Source organism: Procambarus clarkii, chromosome 29, assembly GCF_040958095.1.
Source record: "Procambarus clarkii isolate CNS0578487 chromosome 29, FALCON_Pclarkii_2.0, whole genome shotgun sequence".
Taxonomy (NCBI): Eukaryota; Metazoa; Arthropoda; class Malacostraca; order Decapoda; family Cambaridae; genus Procambarus; species Procambarus clarkii.
In genome coordinates, this window is record NC_091178.1 from 15816543 (window position 1) to 15832394 (window position 15852).

General features: G+C 38.9%; 1 protein-coding gene and 1 long non-coding RNA gene across 3 annotated transcripts; one reads left to right on the plus strand and one right to left on the minus strand.

Annotated features, from left to right (window-relative positions):
- The first annotated feature begins 41 nt into the window (after nucleotides 1–41).
- LOC123765097 (ketimine reductase mu-crystallin) lies at nucleotides 42–14959 on the plus strand. 2 transcript variants are annotated; one of them, XM_045753546.2, is made up of 9 exons: nucleotides 42–138; nucleotides 7678–7892; nucleotides 9337–9484; nucleotides 10506–10590; nucleotides 12179–12276; nucleotides 12489–12681; nucleotides 12985–13086; nucleotides 13231–13335; nucleotides 14491–14959. In XM_045753546.2, the coding sequence occupies exons 2-9, from the start codon at nucleotides 7684–7686 to the stop codon at nucleotides 14559–14561; spliced, it is 1011 nt and encodes a 336-aa protein (XP_045609502.1). In that variant the 5' UTR covers nucleotides 42–138; nucleotides 7678–7683; the 3' UTR covers nucleotides 14562–14959. The 2 variants fall into 2 exon arrangements, with proteins under 2 accessions (XP_045609502.1, XP_045609501.1); XM_045753545.2 differs by lacking the exon at nucleotides 42–138 and adding an exon at nucleotides 304–332.
- On the minus strand, nucleotides 8042–13236 carry LOC138369806 (uncharacterized). Its single transcript, XR_011229980.1, has 2 exons — nucleotides 12559–13236; nucleotides 8042–11439 (listed from the first exon to the last, which is right to left on the minus strand). It is a non-coding gene; the product is annotated as an uncharacterized lncRNA (long non-coding RNA).
- Nucleotides 14960–15852: the final 893 nt, after the last annotated feature.

Below are 15852 nucleotides of genomic sequence, written 5' to 3' on the forward strand. Positions count from 1 at the left end.
AATTCGAATTTGCTAACTTAGAAACTCGTAGTTATTCTTTTGGTTTTACCTTCATACTACATTCACAGAAATATGATTGGTTTCGTCGTCTATTGATTATCCCAGAGGTGTTCTGCGATCAAAATCAACACCGCGTTTGTAAGTAGTCCAGAATTCAAATAAGTTTAATATAGAGAATATAGAGTTTGGGTTACTTTTAAAGATGGAATTTAATATAGAAAAATATAAAATTTTACACGATTAGAGTTAAAAAGTTAACTATTTAAGTAAGTGTCTATGATGGGACAGGTTCGATATTAAGGCGGAGGAATACACGACGTTCTTCAACAGAGGTAGAGAAAAGCTCTGGGGGATTTTTGCGGGTTAACTGCTCCTGTAATGACTAATGTACAACATGGCCATTACTTATTACTATCATATGCTTTGTCAACATAGTTTATGGGTCAGACTGTATAATATACCATGATTGATCCATTTGTATACTTGTTATTTAAGGACGACAACTTTATACTATTTTCTCCAGATAATGCTTTCTATTATCAGTTTTGTGAATTATGTAACTCTCTTCAAACTAAAGCTCTATAAGAATGTGTATGTGTGTATTTACTATTTTTGTGTCTGCAGAATCGAGTTATTTAGCTCTTGGACCCCGCCTTTCTAACAAATATATTTTTCTTTTATTATATTTACTAAATATATGTCTCTCCAAGACATGCACACACACACATTCCCAGCAGCCCGTAGCAGTTGTCAAACTCACAGGTATCTATTTACTGCTAGGTGAACAGGGGGCATCAGATTGAAAGAAGAAACTCTGCCCGTTTGTTTCTGCCTCTGCCGACAATCGAAACCGGGCCCTTAGGCCCGGGTTAGACTACGACCCCCGAGCCCTGTCCACTCAGCCGCGAGGCCCCCTCGCGGCTCTGTATTTATTATTTGTTTCTGCCTGCAGATTCGAGCTATTAGCTCTTGGATCCGCCTCTCTAATCAATCTACTTTTACTATATTATATCTATTTGTAACAGAAGCCATGAGCACCACACCAGAAATAAATACAGTTTTGATATTCCTAGAGTACGACTTAAACTAGAAATGCTCTACAAATCAAGGGACCCAGATTGTGGAATGACCTTCCCAACCATGTTAAAGACTGTACCTCTCTCAACCAGTTTAAGATAATAACGAAGCTATACCTAATAAATTCCCTGTAACCCACCTTACCCCTCTAATGTCATCCAATGTCTGTTTTTTTTTTAAAGAGCGCTGTTTGTCGACAGAATTGTATTTGTGCTGCTTTTTCAGCTATGTTTTCATTCCATGTTTTCATTTTACTCTTTATGCTCAATTAGTATTAAGCTTTAGTCATTTAAGTTTTTTATGCCCAAAACGCTTTGCGTAATAGTGGCTTTAGGCATTGTATGTACTAGCCCTAACTATAAATCCATCACTCTTTGTAAAATCCCTTTTATGTATGTACCTTACCTAAATAAACATTTTTATTTTTTTTTATTACATATATTTCTCTCAGCCTCTCTAACACATGCACACACACACACATATCCACAGGAAGGAGCCCGTAGCAGCTGTCTACGCCTCTCAACTGTCAATCAACTGGTGTACAGATTGCGGAGCCTATTAGGCTCTATCAAATCTACATTTGAAACTGTATGAAGTCTGCCTCCGCCACATCCACCGCCTTTGACACAGTACCACACAAGAGGCTAGTGCAAAAGCCGAAGATGCAGGCTGGAGTGAAAGGGAAGGTATTCCATTGGATAAGGGAGTATCTAAGCAACAGAAGACATCGAGTTACTGTGAAAGGTGAGGTCTCAGAGTTGCGAGGCGTCACCAGTGGAGTCCTGCAGGATTCTGTCCTTGGCCCAATACTGTTTCTGATATATGTAAATGATCTCCCTGAGAGTATAGAATCGTTCATCTCATTGTTTGCTGATGATGCAAAAATCATGAGGAAGATTAAGTCAGAAGAAGATAGTATGAGGCTACAAGAGGACCTAGACAAACTGAATGAATGGTCCAATAAATGGCTACTAAAGTTCAACCCGAGTAAATGTAAGGTAATAAAACTAGGCAGTGGAAACAGGAGGCCAGACACAGGATACAGAGTGGGAGATGAGGTACTTCATGAAACGGACAGATAGAAAGTTCTAGGAGTCGATATCACGCCAAACTTGTCTCTTGAAGCCCACATAAAAAATAACATCTGCGGCGTATGCGAGGCATAGCTCTATGCCCCAGCATAGAGCCCGTACCATGTCAAGCACAAGACGAAGCTGGAAAAAGTTTAGAGGTATGCCACTATAGGCTAGTCCCAGATTTAAGAGGCATGAACTACGAGGAAAAGCTGCTTGAAATGCACCTCACGTCGCTGGAAGACAGAAGAGTAATGGGAGACATGATCACTGCCTACAAAATTCTCAGAGGAATTGACAGGGTTGAAAAGGATAAACTGTTTAACACGGGTGGTACGCGCACAAGAGGGACACAGGTGGAAACTGAGTACCCAAATGAGCCACAGGGACGTTAGAAGGAACTTTTTCAGTGCCAGAGTAGTTAACAGGTGGAATGCATTAGGCAGTGATGTGGTGGAGGCTGACTCCATACACAGTTTCAAATGTAGATATTATAGAGCCTAGTAGGCTCAGGAATCTGTACATCAGTTGATCTACAGTTGAGAGGCGGGATCAAAGAGCCAGAGCTCAACCCCCGCAAGTACAACTAGGTGAGTGCCTAGTTGTACTCACCCACTGCCTCCACCACAAAAAAAGATCTTTCTAAGGTCTCTATGGCCCATTTTTTTTTCAATTTACACCTGTGTTCCCTTGTGCGTGTGCCCCGTGTTAAATAAATTGTCTTTATCTACCCCTATCATTTCCTCTGAGAATCTTGTATGTGGTGATTATGTCTTCCTTAACTCTTTTTGTTATTATTTACCTGAATTTACCTGAGAGCCACTAACACTAGTGGCCTCGATGAGGACAGGAAGCCGACGGCTTGTCAAAGATCCCCCCCCCCCCCATTTGCCTTGATCTTTTCCAGTTGTACTTTAAAAGTTAACAGTTTGACATTTACGGCTTCGGCGGGTAGGCGGTTTCATGGGTTTATAACCCTGTGGGTGAACATCTCCTGTTTTCAGTCCAACATTGTGGCTTGTTGAGCTTGAAACCATTCCTCTTTGTTTGTGTTACATCTGATTTTCCGGATTAGCATCCTCCAAATTGTTCAATTTTTTTTAAGTTTCATTGAGATCCATCTGTCATGCCTGGTTTGTGGTGTTGTCAGCATTATTCCAAGGAGTCGGTTAGCTTTTTTAACTGCTGCCCCTACCTGCTGTGCAACTTTCATTGAGTATTGGAATTTGGTTCCAAGGTCCTTTTCTTCATCAATCTGCTGTAATGTAATGCTATTGAAGAGTCCTGCATTTGTCAATATTAAATTAAAAAGCATTTGCCAGTCTTCTGACCATTTGTAGAGTTCGTGTAGATCTATCTGTAAGGTTTCAATGTCATCATTATTTCCCATTTTACCATAAATCTCTGTGTCATCTGCAAATTTGAAGACGTGGTTTGTAATATTTTCATTTATGTCATTTATGTATACGACAAAAAGGGTTAGCCCAAAATGAACCCCTGTGGTACCCCACTTACCACATTTCTCCAATCAGATTCATTCACATTTAGCATGACTCTTTGTTTTCTTTTTTTATCCACTCTAGTATCTTTCCATTTATTCCATGTGCTTGTAATTTCCTTGGCAGTGTTTCGTGCGGTACGTTATCAAAGGCTCTAGCAAAATCCATGTACAAAAGGAAAAGAGTAGTGCTCAGAACACTACCTTTGGGGTACACCTTCGTATTGCCGAAAAGAGGTAGAGAGAGCGGTACCAAGCCTCACTCTAAAGGAACGACTCGAGAGGAAGCTTTGTAGGAAGAGAGGGAGATTTTTTTTTTTTTTTAGATATATTCAAGAGTTGTTACATTCTTGTACAGCCACTAGTACACGTAGCGTTTCGGGCAGGTCCCTGGAATACGACCCCCGCCGCGAAGAATCGTTGTTACAACCAAATACATATTTTACTGTTGCGTTAAACATAGGCTACAGTTAAGGATTTGCGCTCAGTAAATCCTCCCCGGCCTGGATACGAACCCATGACAAAGCGCTCGCGGAACGCCAGGCGAGTGTCTTACCACTACACCACGGAGACCTACTTGAAGGACCTACTTGACGGAGATTAACTTGAAGGCCAAAAGAACGGAGTTGGGACAGGATGTTGTATCTTCAGGTGGTCTTGTATGCTTTTTCCAGGTCAAAAAGAACAGTAACAATGGAGTTCTTCGCAGAAAAAGCGTTACGAATATAGACCTCAAGGTTCACCAAGACATCAGTCGTGCTGCGTCACTTGTGAAAGCCAAATTGAGAAAGGGAGAGGTGGTGATAGTGTTCCAAGAACCATATCAGATGGACATTGACCATACGTTCAAAGAGTTTGCAAACGCAACTCTTGAGGGCAATGGGGCGGAAGTCCTTAGGGGACGTCCCTAGAGACCCTGGTATCCGAATAGAAAGAACCACCGCCTCGAGCCACACCTCGGGTACTGACGACGACTCCCAGATACGGTTATACAGCTTTAGTAAATACCTAGACGCGCATGGAGGGAGATGGCTGAGCATCTCATAATGAATGTCATCTGAGCCCGCTGCTGTAGAACCGCAGAGGGCCAGGACGGACTGAAGTCCGGAGAGAGAGAGAGAGAGAGGATCGTTATAGGGACGCTGGAGATGAGTGCGAAAGTCTAGGGGATAAGATTCAAGAATGGGCTTACGATTAAGGAAAGACAGATGAAGATGAGAACCGGACCTAACAATCGAAAAGTGGGAACCTAGTTCGGTCGCGACCGCCACTGGATCCGCCACAAGAGTACTACGGAGGTGAAGGACTGGCGAGACATCTGGAATAAACCTACCCGCTATCTTGATGATTTTCTTCCAGATCTGGGGCAGAGGAGTATCGGACGTAATCGTGGAGACATAAGATTTCTAACTCTCACGTTTAGCTGTACGGATGGTCCTACGGGCCACAGAACTCGCCTTCCGAAACAAAACAAAATAAGCGGCCGTCTGCCAGCGTCAGTGTTTCTTCCAGGCTGCCCACCGACAGCAGACAGCCCGAGCGCGGTCTGCATTCCACCAGGGAACGCTCTTCCGCGTGCCCCGGGCTATGGTAGAGCGAGGAATAGAGCGGAGGGCAGAGCCGAATATGATGTCATGAAAAAGGAGGAGGGCTTTTGTTCTTAAAGGAATCTCCATAGCTGGGACAGGGGGCCCGACCACCGAAAAGAGAGGGGATGCAGTGATAGAGTCGGAGGTGGAGGATTGGGAATGTTGTTGTTTTAGACAGGAAGCTGGCATCTTGTCCAAGGTTCTCTCATTTGTCATGACGATTTTTTCCAGCTGGATTTTAAAAACTTAAGTTTTTGCATTTATAGCCTCGACAGATAAGCGGTTCTATGGGTTTATAACCCTATGGGATAAAAAGCATCTCCTGTTTTCTGTCCTACATTTTTTTTTTTTTTTTTTTTGAGATATATACAAGAGTTGTTACATTCTTGTACAGCCACTAGTACGCGTAGCGTTTCGGGCAAGTCCTTAATCCTATGGTCCCTGGAATACGATCCCCTGCCGCGAAGAATCGTTTTTTCATCCAAGTACACATTTTACTGTTGCGTTAAACAGAGGCTACAGTTAAGGAATTGCGCCCAGTAAATCCTCCCCGGCCAGGATACGAACCCATGACATAGCGCTCGCGGAACGCGAGGCGAGTGTCTTACCACTATGTTGACCAGACCACACACTAGAAATTGAAGGGACGACGACGTCTTACCACTACACCACGGAGACTGCTTTGTTGAGCTTGAAACTGTTGCTCCTTGTTTGTGTAGCACTTGATTTTACAAGATTGTTCACTAAGATTCTTCTTACTGTTCACTGTAAGATTGTTCACAACGAACAAACTAACATTAAACATCGAAAAGACTTACTACATCTTATTTGGAAGCAAATCATCAAATGCAATTCAGCTACAGATAGACAACATTAACATCAGTAATAAAGATGATGGCAAGTTTCTTGGCCTATTCCTAGACAAGAGACTCAACTTCAGCACCCACATTCAACACATAACTAAGAAAGTCTCTAAGACAGTTGGTATACTCTCCAAAATCAGATATTATGTTCCTAACTCTGCTCTCCTCTCACTATATTATGCACTAATTTACCCCTATCTTAATTATGGCATCTGTGCATGGGGGTCTACCACTGCAAACCACCTTAAGCCCATCATCACACAGCAAAAATCTGCTATCAGAATGATAACTAACTCAGCTTTCAGACAACACTCAGCTCCCTTGTTTAAATCCCTAAACTTGCTAAATATTAACTCCCTCCACACATTCTCTTGTGTCAACTACATTTACAAAACCCTGTTCTTAAATGCAAACCATGCTCTGAAACTCTCCCTGGACAGATGTAATAGGACCCATTATCACCACACCAGAAATAAATATCTCTTTGATATCCCCAGGGTCAAACTTAATCTGTGTAAACACTCTATGCAAATTAAGGGACCTAGTTTATGGAACTCACTCCCTAGTGAATTGAAAAACTGTAAAACTTTTGCCTTATTTAAAAGCAAAACCAAAAAGTACCTAACTTCATCTTCTTAGTTTCCTACACTGAGCTTTAAATTTGCTCTGTACCTAGTGTTACCCAATCTCCTAATTTTTATGTAATTTCAAACAACCTTATCATTGTGTTCATTGCTGTCTTCTTTTATGTGCTAGCCATATGCTGTATTGTGACCACCAATTTTTGTCAACTACCATTCAAGCTGTCATTGCAACCAATCTTATATTGTTTCTGCTGTATTATGCCTACCAATTTTTTTGTCAACTACCATTCAAGCTGTCATTGCAATCAATCTTAGCTACCTATGTGCTTTAATATACTGTACCTACAATTTTCTCTCATCTTTTTTTCATTTCATGTAATCTGTTATCATTTTTTGTCTATAATTTTGCAAGTATTTACCTCCTTAAAATTTTCTTAGATTAAGGACCTGCCCGAAACGCTGCGCGTGCTAGTGGCTTTACAAGACTGTAATTACCATATTTGTATCCTCACATTCTTTATGTACATTCTTGTATATGCATAAATAAATAAATAAATAAATAAAAGATGGTGAATGATTTTCTCCCTAAGGACTCCATGAGCTTGCAGAAATGTGATGTCAAACTGATCGGACGGTAGTTTTCTGCTGAGCTCTTTCTGCCTTTTTTGAAAATAGTGGTGACTTTTGCATATTTCCAGTCTCGGGGAACTATCTATTCCTTGGTCCAGAAATTTTCTGAAGAGCAAGATAGTTATTTTTTAAATTAGAGAACATTAGTGTATAATGTTTTATATTATACAGTACCATACTAAGGAAAAACAAAGAAAACCAAAAATAATCCTAGATTCAGTTAATATGATATTTCAAGAATGATGGTAGGGTTCTCATTCAGACTGTCAAGTGTCTGTCCTCCATCCTCAGACAGACATTTATAGAAATATATTTATACAGTATAGGTCTATAGTAATATAAATAATTATGTCAATAAACCAGGAAAATATGACTTCAACCAAAGCTCCTCAATTACAACAATCAACCCCGGGGTGGGTGAAGTGGATTAGTGATGAAGATGTTTTCCGAGTACTGACATGGGATCGACTACTACCAGCTGTGCATCGGTCATTGGTAGCTTACACTCAGGGCCCTGACCATCCACAAGGAGCTGTACAACCTCTTCGTACCTGGGTAAAAATACCTGAACATCAAGGGTAAGTTATTTTGACCACCAGATGTAGTTGACCTTAATCCATTCAATGTATTCTTTTTTTTAAGTTGCTGGACGAATAGGTAAAGATTCATGGCCAGATGATCCTGTTTAATTTGATTGTACTGTATATGTGAAGAAAATATAATTAAATCAAATACAAATCTTTATTCATAAATGGTTGTACATTTATAATTTAATTTAAACAATATTTTAGTACATTGGTTACATAAGAGTGTCATAATAATAGAATAACATATAATCATTTTTGTTATATATTGTAAAATCTAGATCCAGATTTAGATTTACATGTACAGTAGAAGCTCTATTTATGATTTATAAAAATCATTACAGTTCGACTGGAGATAACAGCCATAGAAAATACATATAACATCCAATTAGAATGATTAGACTTATACTGTACTGTACTGCATGCTGTTAAACATATAGTACACAATTAGAATGAGAAGATAATTTGAAGAAAAGTTAATATAAACTAATTCCATGTTAATATAAACTATACCATGAAGGTATAGAAATTTGCAAACCCCCTGCATTTTATGTTGACAAATTTAGTGGTACCTGGTTCAGAATTACTCAGAACACAGTTCATTTTAATAGGATTTAAAATGCTTGTCAATAAGCCATCTCTTTGTGATGGGAACTCCTGGCTGATTCCAGCTGGGGTTATCCTTTCTCTGCTGACTAGTTGTTTTATTACAGTATTATTATTTGAATTTTTGTTTCCTGTAGACCTGCTACACCATTATACTCATCATTCATTCATAAGTTATATTTCCTAGCAATCAAGTGAATATTTCTGGAAAAGTTTGAGTGGTCAGTGGGAAGTGAATGTCTGAAAATAAAAGATTATAGTACAGTATTGTGTTTGGTGGATGGATGATTTCCATCCGAAAAAGGGAGATCATTTGTTTGTGAATGATTTCTTTGGGTGTAGGTGTGGACAACAGACCAGGCAGGAGATGGCAATGAATGCAAGGACTCCCAAAATGTGTTGTAGCAGCCATATCATATAGTAGCTACTTAAATTAACCTCAAGAAGTCCATGTACTATACATAGCATCTGCAACATATTCCCAGGGATTCCATGAAATACTTATAACATCCAACAGATACCTGGCAAGGTTTCCCATCAACAAATTTACAAGTAACCTAAGTCAAAAACAGAGTCAAGTGGACAGGCAAATAAGGCCACAAAAATTATTACTGAAAGCAACGTTAATATTCCAAAGCCAAAGCTGATGATAAATCGGTAAAATGTAACATAAGGTTACCAACATAGATATACTGTACTGTATTTTTAAACCCAATTTATCAAATCCTTAAAACACTAAACTAAAAGATATGAGCCTTGAAAAAAGTATAAATTTAATTGAAATATAATTTCCTATTCTTTTTATTGCATAAACATATATTATCCTGCACAGAAACATGATTGTGATGCCAGGGTTATTGAAAGATGATGCACTAGTTGTCAAGATTATCACTCACTTCCCTATGAATGCAGCACGGGGTCTCAGCTCCTTCAGTGCTCTCATTGTACTTATGCGTCATGACTCTGGCCTTCCTGTTGCGGTTAGTACTGCCATTTTAATTTCGCAAATTACTTACAGGAGTCTAAAAAATTAAGAGAAGTGGAGATGGATAATGTGAAAGCAAAAGAAGAGAGGAACACTATAGTATTCCTACGAGCTCGCAAGAGGAATGTCCTGTTAATACCCAAATGTTTTCATTCCTCTATTTGGCAATACTGTACTTCACTTTTTAAAATTTATTAACATATTTACTCACCAACATATTAGCTAAACCAATGCTCACTTCTAACGTATCCTTAATTAATATAAATCTTTCTTGAACTTTATATCAGCTGAATTTTGATTTAATAGTTTCCACACCTTGGTAACATACTATTCATCAAAGCCTTTCAATCATTTGGATGTTACAGTTTAAAACGACTGATAATATTGATTGTTGTTATTTTTTATTACTGTATTTACTACCCGTACTTGGAAAATATTAAAGTTAAATATATAAAAACACTAAAAATAAATTAATTAATCTCTTCTAGCTGTAATGAGTGATAACTGATAAACTGCAATGTCTGGGGACTAAATTTTTTAAATGGTCATTAGCTCCACTGTTAACCCCTTTGGCTAGGAAAATCAACAACTGACACAATATTCTCCTAATATTCTCCTGCAGTACTGAAAGAGACATGTTATCAAATTTCCCGCAAAATCTTCAATGTTTATAGTACTTTGTGGAAACATAATCTTCTCACGACACTGAAAATTAGAAATAAGCATAATGATACATGTTGCCATCTGTTGACAACAACCCAAAGCACTGCACCTCTCGTACCACCAACCACCCCTTCTCAAGACACATTTTACTAGAATTAAGCTATTAATACAATTTTTTCATATTTTCTACATAGCTTACATAAGTTAAGGTGTCATACAGATCATAACATGTATTAATCATTAATTCAGCATCACTAACATAAAACCATAGATTTAATTTAAGTACTGTACATTCAATTAATTTAGCTTTTTATAGTCCTGAAGACCCTACTTAAGGCCACCTCTTTCTTTAGATCCTTCAAGGTGAGGCTATCACAGAGTTAAGAACAGCTGCAGCTTCTGCAGTTGCAACTCGTGAGATATTGCAAGGAAGGAAAGGTAAGATTATACAGTAGTCTAGTAATAAGAGAATTGCCTTAAATCTTGAAAGTATGCCAGGGGTCTGGGGCCGGAGCAAGCCCCAGCTGGGTGCTGTCCACATGATCTATTAGAGATCCAGCAGGTGAGCTCCTAGAGGTTTTTGAAAATAAACGTAAGTGTATGTCTGGCTTGCCTTTATCTGTTTCTTATGTGTAAGCCAATAGCGCATAAATGAATCTCTAGGAAGTTCCAGTGCTTGAAGTAATTTGAACCGCATTCATCATACCCTTGCTGTTTCACATATTGTGAAACTATGAATGCTCAGAATAAGAGCTTGTTGAAAATATCAAGCACTGAAAAGAACAAAATGCCTACTTCTGGAGGGTCTCTCAGTAGCTCGCTGAGCTTAAGCACTGGTACTGAAAAGCCTTAGGAAATTGCACCAGGCCTCCAATAATCTCCCCTAATCTACTGGGATAAGAATTTGTCTCTGATCCCAGGCTTCCTTTGCCTCAGAGGGAGAGATGATTATAATAAAAAAAGGGGGAGGGGGCAAACTGCTTTTTTAATTGCTTGAAGTTAAAATAGTAACCCCTGAAGAAGACAAGACGATCATTATTAGAAGGTCACTATCCTATCTGTGATACACCTGACTGCCACCAGATAGCAGCCGTGGTAACCTGGGGTCCTGACCAGCTGACCATCTCACTTACGAGTGTCAGAATAGAACTCCAAAACCCTCATGGGGAAGAAAGTATCGGCAGAGACGAGGAACTACCGAGAGGCCTACCAGAAAAGGCCGTTTTATTACACAGAATGCTTGACTTCTGGGAGTCAATGGTGTCTTGGCTGAGGAGGTAGACTTTTCTGAAAGAGAAACAAAAGACCATTAATTAAACAGAAAAGACAGTGTTGACCTGTGGAAGAAGAAACCAGGAAAGCAGGACCTGGGGTAGAGGAGCAGAAGCAACATGCCAAATGGGAGAAGACAAACTCAGGAACCAGTGGGCACACGTATCCAAGTACTGGTGAGCTCATGGGCTGTGCACAAATGGGCACTGAATAAAAACAAGACATGCTTTTGTCCCAAAAGAGTTTGTTGTTCTTTCTTACATCTTTTATTTTATCTTCATGCTACATGCCTGAAAATATTTTAAATGATCCTTTGCTTATATTTTTAGCTACTTACTTTTAATTCATAATTAATTCATAGTGATTTGAATTCATACTGCATGGATTATTGTCCAGGTGCATAATCTTACTTATACACTAATCTAATTTTACTGCAAATAAATTAAGACTACTGTATACTGTTCTAATCTATTTGCAGTAAGATCATGGTCTATACTGAGAGTAGAACTTTGTTTTTGCAAGTCTGGGATGCAATTAATTTAACATTTGAGTACAGTAGGTGGTATTGATACTGTAATATTTTTGTAAACATATTATCTTTGAATATGAAATCTAGAGACTTTTTCCTAAGTTGTTTCTACTGTCTGTTGACTTAAGGTGAATTTGCCTCCGAGCTAGCTCATCAGTTTCTATTTTATATACTGCATTCCTTCAAAGAGCCAACACTCTTTCCTCATGCTTCTTAATATTTTAGACCTGGATGAGAGTGGCATTATAGTTGCAGTTTTAGGAGCTGGGGCACAAGGTCGTTCACATGCCCGTGTTATGGCACACATCCTTAAGCCAAGAAAGGTAAGTCACACATTTAAGCATAAAACTTGTATAGAATATGCAATACAAACCAACCTGCAATACTGGTTGATATAGCAGTATATAACATTGTATAGTATAAATCAAAGTGTGTTTGGATGCTTAATTACTGAAATATCTGGGAAGAAATACTGTATTGTAATATATAACAGTATATATTATATATATAATTTATTTATATTTAATGTTAATAGATCATGATTTGGGCAAGAAGGTTGGAGGCATCCCAAGAGTTGTGTGAAACTCTTAACTCTGAAGGAATACCTGCAGAAGTTGCATCTAGTATACAGGAAGCAGTCAAAGATGCTGATGTGATCAACTCGTGCACTGCAACTTCCACTCCCATCTTGAAAGCTGAATGGGTTAAACCAAAGGCACACATAAATAGTTAGTAAAAATTAATGCATAGGAAATAAGAGCTACAATGACAAGCTTTTACTTAATTTTACACTTCAAAATCTTGTATATTTTCACTCTATTTACTGTCTAGATACTCATTTAAGAAATTTTTTTATTTTTATTTTATGATATTTATTGTAAATAAATATTATATATAATAAAATATAAAATAGTTAGCTAACAGGGTCTTACAATAATTATTTTGAAAATGCTGTACTTATTATTGTTAAGCTAATTCTACTACAAGTTACATATACATTTTGATACCCCATTATTATTTTGTGTTCTAAGGTGTTGGAGCCCCTTCCCCAAATATGCAAGAGATGGAAGAAAACCTGGTACGGGAAGCAACCGTTTATACCGACAGTTATGAAGCTGCCAGGAATGAGTCGGGTTAGTCATGTGATATTAATAACTGTTTAGCTTTTATACTTCTATTTCTATACAGTATGTATAGAAGCAAGAAAATAAAAAGCTTATTCATACTGTATGGTTACAGTGCAATAATCCTAATATATATTATTTCTCTTTTGGCAGGAGATATCATCAAATCTGGGGCTGCAGTGTTTGCCGAAATTGGAGAAGTAATTCTTCAGACTAAACCAGTTCTTCATGACAAAATTACAATTTTTAAGTCTCTTGGTAAGAATAAAATAAAGTAAATGATGGCTCCCAACTATAGTACAGTACTACGTCACATTATCGGTTGAGTTCTGTTTGACTTATTGGGGACCAGAGCCAGAGCCTGGCAACATCACAAGAGGCCAAGAGAGGAAGTGACTGCCACTCCACCATGAAAGCATCCAGAGAGTCAGTGAACAGGTAGACTGGTAACTCTCTGATTGGTACAGTCTGTGTACCAGTCAGACTGGTACAATGTCTGCTGGGTTCAAAGAGACGGAAGCCTAAAAAAAAAAAAAAAAAAAAAAAAAAAAAAAATCAAATCTCTCAAAAATGCATGGGCTTGTTAGCACTACCCCACCACTAGTTAGCAGAGGAGAGGAGGGCCTGGAGCCTACGGTGTCATTTGGGGCATGTGACCTTGATGTAAGTGTAAAACAAGCACATAAATACACAGTGCACCCCAACCAGCCAAAAAATTTGCCAAGCAAATGACCCCTGCAGGGCAAAGTCTAAGGCTGGTCTACAATTAGCATACAGACAGCGGGATCTGCATGGCTTGTAGATGGCCAGGGAACTCTACGGTGGACCACCAATTGTGTCCACTTCAGCAACAGCTGATGTGGACACATCAGCCTTGGGGGGGGGCTGGGAGAGACCTAGAGCTGCTCTGGGCTTCACCCCCATATGGCAGGGGCTGGGGGAAAGGGAAGGGTGATACTGTAGTGCTAACAAGGTTAGGCTAGTTTAGAAATTTTATTATTTGTTAACATTGTTTGGAAAAGTTTGTTTGGCAGTTTCGAGGCTTACGTTTATTTAAACCCAGCAGTTGTCTGTATTGATTTGGTGACTTTCTGGATGGTTTCCTTGTAAGGTGGGCAAGTGTCATCTTTATGCATATCTGTGCAGGGAGGGGGGGGGGTTAGGCTCTGGCTCTGGTTCCCTGTTGGCCAAACACAACTCCATGACTGATGTGACAAAATGGTTGGGAGCCATCTCGGTGAGATAGCTTCAGGGTCTACCCCCAGGAAATGCTTATTGTTCATAGTTTAAATTCACGCATTGTCAACCATAACATTCACACACACCACTAATTATGAAACAATTGGTAATTTATAATAGTCAATTATGCAACACTTTTCCCATTAATAACATTTAAGTTTCTTGTTTTCCTAGGTTTGGCTGTTGAAGATGCAGTGTCTGCCCAGCTTGTTTACGAGTTACTAAAATCAGAGGAAAATAAGTAATTCAGAAGCAAAAAATACTGTGATTTAAGACTGTTCTCAAGAAAATGAAAATGCTTTAACCATTACATATTAAGACAAAATAAAAATAGGAAAAGTTATTTAGTGAAACTATATGCAATTTGTATAGATAGTTCAATTATTTAATTGTCTAAGAATGTAAAATTATATTTGACACAAAAGTGAATGTGAGAGGGAGAACAGACACTCAACTACAGTATGTCATGTGATGAGATCAAGATTGGGATCAGTAAGTTAAAAGGATGTTTAGTTAAGATTTGTCTCCTCTTCCAGCAACTATAAAAACAAAATAAGATTGTGCTCGTCCAAATGAAGGTTGTAGTTGTGTCACAAGGGGCTTGCCACCTACTGTATATAAAATACATCATATTCCAATCAAATTTAGAAAGTATTATTTTACATTATCATACAGTTCAACATTTAATGCAGACCACATTTCTGGAAACCCTTAAACAGTTGAGGAATTTATGGAAAGGTGATGGAAAGGTTCACAGAAATCTGGTAAAGGAAATTTTATTCCCAAAACTAGCATTGACTGTAATGAAACTCCAATTAATGGGCGAAGCCCTGTGGTTTCCTGAAGCTCTACCCGAGATGGCCCCCTAACTACTAGAATGCATCAGCTGTGGAGATGAGTTCAGCCTTCCGAAGACTAGAGCCAGAACCTGGTCCCTTCAGAGGCCCAGGAAGCAGGTGACACCCCAGCCAACCCATTCGGGAAAGCAACCCGTTCTCACACTAGGCTGTTTAAAGCAGTAGCCGTCCTCCACAGACGCATTCATCAATGGTCTACATGTCCAAAGGTCCAAAGATCAAGCCAGCTCAAGCAGTGCACGAGTAGGCCAGAGGTGAAAGAATGCACGAGAAAGCTTACGAAACAGTGCTGAAGGTATCAACACCAATTGAAGGAACAGCGGCTCTGCCCATGTTGCACGATAGGAGGTAGAAACAGTATTCCAATCAAGAAACAATGAAATAAGTTACATTAGCAAATTCCAGAAACTGTTGTCGAGTTGTGGATTCCTTCTTCTCCAAATGGTTTGATACCATCTATGGAACAGTACTGTATACAAATTACAAGTGCAATGTGCAGACAAGGAATCACAATATCCAAGTGCTATGGATGGCAACCGAGCTCTGCATGTTGTTTCACAGTACAGTACTGTAGTTCTGCCGAGTTGAAGTTCAAAGGCATTTATACAAAATATATTATCAGTGTTCATGTCAGTCAAGTGAGGCTGGTACACATAATATGGCTCTTATCCAGTAGACA

What these genes read in the sequence shown, in the direction of transcription:
- LOC123765097 (XM_045753546.2), top strand. Translation starts at nt 7,684, where the DNA reads ATGACTTCAACCAAAGCTCCTCAATTACAACAATCAACCCCGGGGTGG. An exon ending in ACTCTGGCCTTCCTGTTGCG is followed by an intron (nt 9,485 to 10,505) that starts GTTAGTACTGCC and finishes CTCTTTCTTTAG; the next exon opens with ATCCTTCAAGGTGAGGCTAT. An exon ending in TACAATTTTTAAGTCTCTTG is followed by an intron (nt 13,336 to 14,490) that starts GTAAGAATAAAA and finishes TTGTTTTCCTAG; the next exon opens with GTTTGGCTGTTGAAGATGCA.